The following is a 10,041-nucleotide window of genomic DNA, read 5'->3' as shown; positions in this document are numbered from 1 at the left end:
GAACAATTTAATGGCTCAGTCTGTCCAACTCTTGATTTCAGTACAGGTCATTATCTGAAGGTTGGTGGGATCGAGCACCGTGTTGGGCTCCATGCTGACTGTGCAGAACCTGCCTGGCACTCTCTCCCCCTCTCTCTCTGCCCTTCCCCCACTTGCGTTTTCTCTCTCTCTCAAAATAAATCAACATTAAAGAAAAGTTTTTTTGAGGGAGAGAGGATCCCAAGCAGGCTCCACACTCAGCATGGAGCCCGATGTGGGGCTCGAACTCACAACCAAGAAAGACATCATGACCTCAGCCAAAATCAAAGGGTTGGACCCTTAACCGACTGAGCCACCCAGATGCCCCAAGAATTCTTTTTTTGCATATACAGTATACATATCCGTGTGTAATTATACTTGAGTGAATTTACTTGAAGAACTTGGACAGTATTTGGGGGGGATTGAATAATTTCTTTCAGCCCAGTCTGTCTGAGCACCTTCTGAGGGCAAAGCGATACATGAGCACGGCGTTGTGAAACGTTAAAGCCTACGTTAGTCATCCCTCCCCCGAGTGGGGCCTGGAAGATTCTTCCATATTCTAGACACTCGTCTTCTGTTTGGTATGTGGTCTGCGAGTATTTTCTCCAAGCCTGTAGTCTGTCTTTCTACCCTCTTAGCAAAAATCTGTTTACAAAAACTCTCATGTGATCAATCAAATCTTGGCAAAGCCCGATTCAGGAAGTGAGAAGAGTGACAGGGCCACATGAGAGAGATTAAACGACACTTTTCCTGTTTTTATAGAAGTTTGGCTGGATTCCCAAAGCCGAGAACGATTGCGGATAATGGCCGTGCCTTTAAAACCCAGGGGAGCTGGACGCACACAGGCAGGATTTACCAAGAGGTGCCAAAGTAGCCCACCATCATCCCTCCCTGACTCTGTAAGAGGGGACGAGGGAGTTGAGGAGTTCATTTCAAGGGCATTCTTAGATGTGGCAAGAGATTCAAGTCTTTTTTTTTTTTCTCCATATGGAGGAAGGGGATGCTTCCCTGCAACCCACTGGCCAGATGCTGGAGTCCAAAGGGAGCCACAGTAGAGACGGGGGTGTCCGCGAAGGGGGGACAACAGGCATGTCACTACCGGGCCAGATGGTAGGTAAGCCGCAGACGCTGTGGGGACGGCCGTGGACTGCTATTTGACAGGGGCAAGAAGAACTTTAGGGGCGGCCGTGGATGTGTCTTCAGGATTTTTGAGGGCACTCGTGGAGAAAGAGACTTGTCCTTGACAGGAGACGTCTGAAGGCAGAGAACCGGGGCTAAAGCTGCCCTGTGCATCAGTGGGTCCTGCCGCACTTGGTCATCTGTCAGGGTGAGAATGTCACGGAAAATGTGAGCCTGGTGGACCCCAGGGATGCCAGGCCTGAGCCATCCAGGAAGGACCCTGCCCAAGAGCACTTTGTCACAGAGTGAGGCTGAAGGAGACCGTGCGTGTATGGCTGGAATCTAGGGTAGTTGGCCACTGAGGCAAGAGCTGATGGTGGCTATTGGGCAAGAGCCAATGGTGGCCATCGGGGCAAGAGCCGATGGTGGCCATCAGAGGGTAGCCAGAGAATTCGTCGTCCTCGGGAGGGGCTCCTGTGGTGCAGAGGGTCCCATAAGAGTCTCAGAGGCACCACCAACAGAGCCCACGGAAGGCCAGTGTTGGAGGCCTGCTGTGAAGCGCGTCCTGGCCACCAGCCACAACGGCACCAGATCGCGGGCCTCTTCCTTGAATTCCTCCCTCCTTCGCCCAACCCTTGATGCTCAGTGAGGAGAAGAGGAAAGAAAGGGGAAGGAGGAACAGAACAGCCCATGACTCCTGTCCTAGATTCTCCAGTGGCAGGTCCTGTGATACGGATCTTTATGAAAGTGATTTATGAGAAAGTGTTCCCAGGAAAACAGATAGGGGGATGGGGGTGCAGGAGGGGGAGGGGGAGGAAGTTATGCAAGGGTGTACCAGACACTGAGATTCTTTGGAAAGTGACTCGTTAGGAAGTGTGACTAGGTGATCTTGAGCACAGTCCCAACAACGGGTCCTGTCCCGGCACAGCTTTCCCCAGTCAGGAACAAGGAACCCCGAGCACTAATAGTCTTGCACCCAACGGCCATTGGTTCGGGTTCTGCCTGGGGTTGGCGAGAATGGGAATCCCAAGGTACATCCTGCCGTGGGTTCCGAAACTGTGTTCGGGCAGCTTGAGGGCAGGCTTCTGACCAAGAGACACAGGTGCCGGCCGTGAAGAATGGGAGGGAAGGGATCCGGAAGGGATCCGAGCAAAGCCTCGGCAATGTCTGCTGGAGCCCCGCGCCTGCGACTCCCGAGTCGGGCTGCGTGAGGCTTCGCTCTGGTCTGGGCTGGGCTTTTGTGACCTGGAGTTAAGACTGGTCTTAGAGCTGAATGTAAAGGAAGGATAAATCCAGGAGAGTCTATCTGATAACAACCAAATGAGGTCTTGGTGTAGATGCCCTTTTACAGGTTGAGGAAACTCCTTTCTATCTCATTTGCTGCTAGTTTTTTTGTTTGTTAAAAAAATTTTTTAATGCTTATTTATTTTTGAGAGAGAGAGAGAGAGAGAGAGACAGAACATGAGCAGGGGAAGGGTAGAGAGAGAGAGGGAGACACAGAATCTGAAACAGGCTCCAGGCTCCAAGCTGTCGGCACAGAGCCCGACGCGGGGCTCGAACCCACGAACCTTGAGATCATGACCTGAGCCGAAGTCGGACGCTTAACCACTGAGCCACCCAGGCGCCCCTGATCTGTTGTATTTTCATTGCAGTTCAGCTTAAAATCGTTTCTAATTTTTCTTGAGACTTTCTCTTTGACCCATGGATTATTGAGAAATGTGTTGCATAATTTTCGGGGTTGGGAGATTTTTATAATTATCTTTTTTGGTTTTCCATCTAATTGTTTTCTGGCTTAATTCCATTATTATCGAGGACAGATGTAAAATTTCAATTTGCTTACATGTGTTATAAAGTTTGTTGTGCGACACGGTCTGTCTTGGGGGCAGTCCCACGTGCACTTGAACGATGCGTCTTCTGCCACTGTTGAGTGGGGCGGTCTATAAATGCCCATTAGGCCAATTAAAGAAACACATATTGTGGTTTGACCTGAATGCCAACACTGTGTGTGTGGGAGGGGGGAGGGGGTAGGATAAAATAACGTTAGCGTTCACATAGAAGAATAAAAGCCTAAGTATATATAAGGTTTTATGGTTAAAAAACTGTGGGGGCGCTTGGGTGGCTCAGTCGGTTAAGTGGCCGCCTTCGGCTTAGGTCATGAACTCACGGTCCGTGAGTTCGAGCCCTGCGTCGAGCTCTGTGCTGACAGCTCAGAGCCTGGAACCCGCTTCGGATTCTGTGTCTCCCTCTCTCTCTGCCACCCCCTGCTCGTACTCTGTCTCTGTCTCTCTCTCAAAAATAAACATTAAAAAAAAAAAACTTTAAGTAAATACAAGAGCTTCTGACAGTTTCTGAACCTCACCAAGACAAAACTTTGTTTCTCCCAAGCCAGGAGTCAGTTAAGCCATCACTGAAACAACAGAGAAGGTATTTGTTTCTTGAACATCACATTGGCGAGAACTGACAGGTTTGTGGGTGAAGGTGTGGAAAAATGAATATCCCTCTACACGGTAGGGAGAAGGTGGACTGATAACGACGTTTCTGCCCGTTTTGCTTCTAGAAACCTAGCCAAGAGCAGTCTTTGCTTCTTAGCACCAACAGGCATTACGAGCCTGTTCACTTCAGCATCGTTAATCCAGTTGAAGGATCCGCAGCTCAAAAAGGCATCACCAGGGGAGTCATTTAACGGGCCGTTAAACAGAAGGACGTGGTGTGCAAAAACCCTCAAGACCCATTTTTCTTCTAAGTTCCAGTCTTTCTCTCTCTCTCTCTCTCCTCCTTTTTTAAAAAGTTTATGTCTTTGGATGGGGCGCTTGGGTGGCTCAGTCGGTTAAGCATCCGACCTCAGCTCAGGTCACGATCTCACGGTCCATGAGTTCGAGCCCCGCGTCGGGCTCTGGGCTGATGATGGCTCAGAGCCTGGAGCCTGTTTCCGATTCTGTGTCTCCCCGTCTCTCTGCCCCTCCCCCGTTCATGCTCTGTCTCTCTGTGTCTCAAAAATAAATAAACGTTAAAAAAAATAAAGAAATCCTGGCCAGCTGAGGTGCTGGGAGAGGCAGCAGGGAGAAAGCGGTGGAAGACGGAAGCTATGATGCTCAAGAAGGCAGAAGCCTCCGAAGGCCTCAGAGGCAGAAGCATTTAGGAAAGAAAAGAGGGCAACTTGCGAAGAAGTCAGGAAGGGATCGGCCTTTGGGAGGACGGGCTCACGGAACAGAACCTCGGGAGGGATTGGGAGGAAAGCTGCACCGTCATCAGTGTTAACAAGCTTCTAACCTGCTCATGATGACAACACAGCACTGTTCCCACACGATGAACGCAGTTGCAAAAGGTCATCACATATCTTTAGGCGTCGGCTTTGCAAAAGTCAGGGAGAAAGCGGTTTTTCCTCAGGACTCAGCAATTTATGGGAAATGCTCTAAGTGTACTTTATTTTGGGGCCTGGAAGGAGAACTACTTTTGTGTGTGTGTGTGTGTGTGTGTGTGTGTGTGTGTGTGTGTGAAACCCACACGAAATTTATCAGCAGAATCCTGTTAACTCTACCTTCGCAGCCTATCCAGGATCAGAACCCTTCTCACCGCCTCCGAGCACAGCGCGCCGTTTCCGCCCTTGTCTCGTTTCGTGGGATTCACAACACAGGTGTCACACGTGCGAGTTCACACACAAGGCGGGTCATTCCCTCCTCTGCTCCGACCCCTCCAAAGTCTGCCCCTCCAACTTGGAGCAAAAACAAACGCTTAACAATAGCCTAAGTGCCCTGATGAATTGGCGGCCTCCCTTCTCCCTCTGTGACTCATCTACTCCTCTTCTCTCTAGCTCATGTCTCCATAAAAAGTCTGGCGAATGGAGAACCCTTGTACACCCTAGACATTCTTCCACCCTTTGCACCTGCTGTGTCTTCCGTTTGGAGCCCTGTTCCTCCTGGGACTCCTCATAACTTGCTCCCTCACCTCCTGGAGACCATTGCTCATATATCACCTTCCCAGTAAGGCCTTTCTTGACACCCTACTCTTGATGGCCTTAATAAAAATTGACCCTATCTCGGGGCGCCTGGGGGGCTCAGTCGATTAAGTGTCTGACTTCGGCTCAGGTCACGATCTCACGGTCTGTGAGTTCAAGCCCAGAGTAGGGCTCTGTGCTGACAGCTCGGAGCCCGGAGCCTGCTTCGGATTCTGTGTCTCCCTCTCTCTCTGCCCCTCCCCCACTTGCTCGCACTCTCTCTCTCAAAAATAAATAAACATTAAGCAAATAAAGAGAAAGAAAAGAAAAAGAAAAGACTGTGAGTGTGAATTCACACCGTGTGTGGCAATGAGATTTACAGGTGATGGGATTCAATCCAGTTCCCTTTCTTGAAGATGGCCAGGCCAGGGTGGTCTGCAATTCTGGCCCCTTGCACTCAGCACACCCATGAACTTGGGAAGCCCACGGCCCGGCTCTGAGCCTCAGTCCGCCATCCAAAGCTCCTCCCCAAGATTCTTGTGGGATCGGAACGGTTAATGTTTGGCACGCCTCTGGCACAATCCCCTGTTACAGATTCGATGCTCGGTAAGATTTCCCTTTCCTGCCTCCTTCCTCCCTTTGCAGTCAGGAAACCCCACTCTGCCGTGTGTTCTTCCCTCCCTGGGGGGGGGGGGGGGGGCGGGGCGCCCCAGGGGAAGCTCATGTGCCAGGACTTGGTGAGATTGAGCAAGACCAGAGATGCGCTCCTCTGGACCCAGCTGCGCACTGATGGAGACGGGTTCTGGGAACTTTAGATGAAGGAAGCGAAAGGGGGCGTGGGCGAGGAGAACGGACACACTGGCCTTTGGACCTTCTGGTCTGGCTCCCCTCTCCCGAATGGTAAAAATGAGGAAGTCAGGGGGGCTTAAGAGGAGGGGACAGGGGTAGATACACCCCAGAGGAGGAGGAGAGCGGACCTGCCCCGTATCCAGCCCCTTCCTCCCGCAAGCCTTCCGATTCCTTCCCCACTCCAGTCGGGGAAACGGGAGATCCCAGCTTAGAGCCTCCTGGGCTTTGACACACAGACACCGGCAGGACTCTGGTCGCGTAGGTGACCCCCACTCGGAATCTCCAGGATCTCGTGTTTTCCAACTCTGGGCATTGCTGCGCAAGGAGTTCCAGACGCAGGTAACCAGCCTGGCACTTAGGGGAGACCAAGAAATGGTAAGGGACAGCTTGGGGATTCAGTGGCCGAGGGGAGGTTTTACACTCTATTCCCTTCCCTGGGTTGGGCTTGAAGTATGGGGGGGCCGAATCTCAGGCAGACTCAGCCCCGTTTCAGCCCCCACCCCACCGCGGCCCTAACCGCGGTACTAACCCCAGCTTCCCCTTAAGCCCCAGCCCCAGCTTGGACCTCAGAATCAACTGGAATCTTAACACCAGCCCCTTCCCAAAGTTGACCCCGACTCTGTTTCCAGCTTCAGCACCAGGCGTAGGCTCAGCCACATCCCCGACCCCAGCCGGCAGGACGTGCCCCTCGGTGCCAGCCCAGCGTCGGCCCCGGTCCCAGCCAGTACTGCATTTAGCTCCTACTTTACCTCCTTCCATCCCCAGCTCAACGCAACCCCGCCCGACCCCCAGTCCCGACCCCACGTCCAACCTCGCCCACAAACCCAGAACCAGGCCCAAGCCTCTCTCCGACCCTCGGCGCGCCCTCAACCTGAGTTCACCTCTTCCTTGGACTCTGGGCCTGACCTGGGCTCCCACCGAGTCCCAGCCTCCCCGCTTCGCCCCAGCTCTTGTCTCAGCCTGGCCCCCCGGCCCTGCTTCCCTTTCAGCCCCGGTAGCCTCAGCGTTGGTCCAAGCATGTCTATGCAGTATGAAAAGTTCCAGCATTCGGAGACAGAGAAGCAAAGCCAGGGGTCTAGAAACGGTAAGAGGGATGGGGAAATGTTCCCTCCTTCGATACACTCTTCAGGGGTAGAGGGTTTCTGCTGTCATACCTGCACCCCTACCGTGTGTGGGCTGCAGGGGGGCCCCCATCCTGAGGGGGTCCGGCCCCAGCTTCTGGGGACCCCAGTGTGAAGACAGGGACAGAGAGGGCCACAGGGGGCCCGGATCCCTCTGCTCTGGAGGAGGCCGTGAGGGTTGGCATCGAGGGAAGAGTATTTGGGTTCAGAAGGAAACCCACCTGTGAGCCTGGCGGGGCTCCAGCTCTCTCTGGGTCCTTCTGCCCCTCCCCCAACTCTGATAGCCTCTTGCCCATCACCGTCCCCCTCCATCTGCGGGTGCTTGTGTCCGTGCGTCCCCACGGAGGCGTGAGGAGCCCAGGTGACTGAGGGCTTGGGCTGGTCCCTGAGGGGTCAGAGGCCTGGGTGCACCCCGCCCCACGTGTCCTGCCTCGGCCTCCCAGCATTACCCGCGACAGCCCTCATCCCTGACTGGTCCCTGGGCCCTCTCCTCCTCCCTGTCCCGCCCTGACGCCCTGTCCCCTTGCAGGGCCGCCTCCGCCTCTCCACCACCTGCAGCGGCTCTGCTCTGGCCCCCGGCCCTTCCTGCTCTCCCTGGGCATCAGCCTCCTCCTGCTGGTTGGCATCTGTGTGATCGGATCCCAGAGTGAGGGGAGCGGCGTGGGCAGGGAGGAGCGAGCTCACGGGGGTGGGGGTGGGGTGGTGGCGGGTAGGGTGGCCGCTGGCTCTGTCACTTGGTGCGGTTGGCTGAGTAGCCCAGTGGCCTGACCCCTCCAGACCGGGACAGCTGATAACGATAGCGCCCGTCCCTCTGGGTTGGGTCATGTGAGGAGACGGCGGGACAATGCGCGCGGTGAGCCCGCTGGCTGCCCTGGCTGCCGGCTCACAGAGGACCTGATAAATCCCAACATGCTTTGTCCCCTCCCCATCAGATTCCAAGTGTCAGAGGGACCTGGTGACCCTGGGAGGCACTTTCAGCAACTTCACCTCAAGCACTGTGGCCGAGCTCCAGGCCCTGAACGCCCAGGGTGAGCCTGGCACACGGAAGGGGCTCCGTGGGAGCGGGGGTGGGGGTGGGGGAGGGGGTCCTGAGCACCGAGTCCTCCCCCCGCCACGTGTCCTCCAGGCGGCAGTTTGCAAGAAACGACAACGTCTCTGAAGGCCGAGGTGGAAAATCACAAGCGGGAGCTGCAAGCAGGTGAGAAGCCGCGGCCCCCGGGGGGAGGGGTGGGGGTGGGGGTGGGGGTGGGGGTGGGGGGAGCGGCCTCGGTGCTGACCCCCCTGCCCTGCAGCCCGCAGCCTGAACGACAAGGTGTTCGCCCTGGAGAGCAAGCTGGAGAAGGACCAGCGGCAGCTGCAAGCAGGTGGGGGCCCTGTCCCCGTCACCGGGGCGTGGCGCGCGCGCGGGACACGGCGCAGAGGGCCCTAGGCTGGCCCGCGCGGGGACGCCTGGCTTCCGGGGGCTCGCTGAGCTCCCCCGGGCGCCGCCCCCGCTGCCCACCTGTGTGTGTGTCCCAGATCATTCCGATACCCTCGCTCGAGTCCAGCAGCTGGCCAAGGACCTGAGGACCCTGACCTGCCAGGTGGCCGCTCTCAAGAGCAACGGTGAGGGGTGTGGGGGTGCTGCGCCCCATTTCCTGCTCGTCCCCCCACCCCCACCCCTGGGTGGCATCTCAGAACCTCCCCGCCCCTCAGGCTCTCAAAGTACCTGCTGCCCGGTCAACTGGCTGGAGTTCGAGGGCAGCTGCTACTGGTTCTCCCGCTCCGGGAAGACCTGGCCGGAGGCCGAGAAGCACTGCCGGCTGGAGAACGCGCACCTGGTGGTCGTCAACTCCAGGGAGGAGGAGGTGAGCGCCTCAGTGCCGGGGTCCCCTTGAGGGCAGCGGTTCTCAACCTCCGCCGGGCCGTCGGAATCCCCGAGGGGGCTTGGTTGAGCTCTGTCACCCGCCGAGCCGCTCCCAGAAGTTTCATTGGCCGGGGGGCATCGGGGTGACCGTCCCCAGTGTCCCCCAACGGGCTGAATGGACACGTCAAGTTCAGAACTGCGAGTCCAGGGAGTTGGCTGGGCTGGAGAGAAGTCACCCTTGCCCTTCTGTCGCCCCAGAACTTTGTGCAGGAACATATAGGCTCCTTACACGCCTGGATGGGCCTCAGTGATGCCGAAGGAGCCTGGAAGTGGGTGGATGGGACGGACTATGAGACCAACTTCAAGTGAGTGCGGCCGGGCTTTCTGTGCCCCTCTGCCCCCTTCAGCTCCTGCCCCTCCAGGGTCTGACCCTCAGTCCCTTGTCCCCGAGCCTGGGTTCTGGGCCCTCTGGCCATTGTCCTCTCTCTGCAGGAACTGGAGGCCGGGCCAGCCGGACGACTGGCACGGGCACGGGCTGGGCGGGGGCGAGGACTGTGCCCACTTCTACCCCGACGGCTGGAACGACGATGTCTGCCAAAGACCCTACCGCTGGGTGTGCGAGGCCCACCTGGGCGTGGCCGGCTAGCGCGGTGGCCGAGTGCTGCCCGCGGGCCACCCGGCCACCAAGCTGCAGGGAGTGGGAGGGGGCCTTCCCCTGAGACCCCTGATAGGACCCCGTGGGACAGGACTGAGCCCTGGGAGTTTGGGTCACTGCCACCATTTTGAATGTTACCCTCCTTGGTGTTCAAAAGACCATCTAGACTTCCTTCAGGTGTTTGTTGGTTTTAATCTCAGCTTTACTGAGGTATAATCGACCCACCAAACTGCAAGGTGTTTGAGGTGTGCATCATTGCGATTTGATATTGGTATACACTGTGAAAGGGTCCCCCGTGTGGTTAATCCCCTCGTGGATCCATCGCGCGCGCGTGTGTGTGTGCGCGGGCGCACGCGAGAACATGCGAATCCTACTCTCTCGGTAAATCCCAATTATAGGATAGTGTTCACGACTAGCGACCGTGAGATCCTCAGACCTTACTCATCCCGTAGCTACAACTTTGTACCCTTTACCCAACCTCTCCCTACCAACCACCTCA

The 10,041-nt window shown here is 56.3% G+C and overlaps 1 protein-coding gene and 1 long non-coding RNA gene across 6 annotated transcripts; both read left to right on the top strand.

The window, feature by feature from the left end:
- Positions 1-360: 360 nt before the first annotated feature.
- Positions 361-3,979, top strand: LOC109494154. The gene is made up of 3 exons (XR_002148771.2): positions 361-917; positions 1,012-1,128; positions 3,695-3,979. It is a non-coding gene; the product is annotated as an uncharacterized LOC109494154 (long non-coding RNA).
- Positions 3,980-5,810: 1,831 nt separating this feature from the next.
- On the top strand, positions 5,811-9,718 carry LOC111557763 (C-type lectin domain family 10 member A). 5 transcript variants are annotated; one of them, XM_045044717.1, is made up of 12 exons: positions 5,811-5,971; positions 6,157-6,259; positions 6,550-6,644; positions 6,910-7,004; positions 7,571-7,687; positions 7,974-8,069; positions 8,168-8,239; positions 8,334-8,405; positions 8,560-8,646; positions 8,737-8,888; positions 9,146-9,252; positions 9,380-9,718. In XM_045044717.1, exons 4-12 carry the CDS (start codon positions 6,938-6,940, stop codon positions 9,531-9,533), a joined length of 924 nt encoding a protein of 307 aa, XP_044900652.1. In that variant the 5' UTR covers positions 5,811-5,971; positions 6,157-6,259; positions 6,550-6,644; positions 6,910-6,937; the 3' UTR covers positions 9,534-9,718. The 5 variants fall into 5 exon arrangements, with proteins under 5 accessions (XP_044900652.1, XP_044900649.1, XP_044900650.1 ...); XM_045044714.1 differs by lacking the exon at positions 6,550-6,644; XM_045044715.1 differs by lacking the exon at positions 6,550-6,644 and having other exon boundaries at positions 5,814-5,971; positions 6,106-6,259.
- Positions 9,719-10,041: the final 323 nt, after the last annotated feature.

This window comes from Felis catus, chromosome E1 (assembly GCF_018350175.1).
Source record: "Felis catus isolate Fca126 chromosome E1, F.catus_Fca126_mat1.0, whole genome shotgun sequence".
Lineage (NCBI taxonomy): Eukaryota > Metazoa > Chordata > Mammalia > Carnivora > Felidae > Felis > Felis catus.
The sequence above is the reverse complement of the archived record's forward strand: the minus strand, read 5'-3'. Positions and strand labels throughout refer to the sequence as shown.

Excerpts from the sequence above, each read along its gene's own strand:
- LOC111557763 (XM_045044714.1), top strand. The coding sequence starts at position 6,938 with ATGTCTATGCAGTATGAAAAGTTCCAGCATTCGGAGACAGAGAAGCAA. Across the intron at positions 8,240-8,333 it reads CAAGCGGGAGCTGCAAGCAG|CCCGCAGCCTGAACGACAAG; the intron begins GTGAGAAGCCGC and ends CCTGCCCTGCAG. Across the intron at positions 8,406-8,559 it reads CCAGCGGCAGCTGCAAGCAG|ATCATTCCGATACCCTCGCT; the intron begins GTGGGGGCCCTG and ends TGTGTGTCCCAG.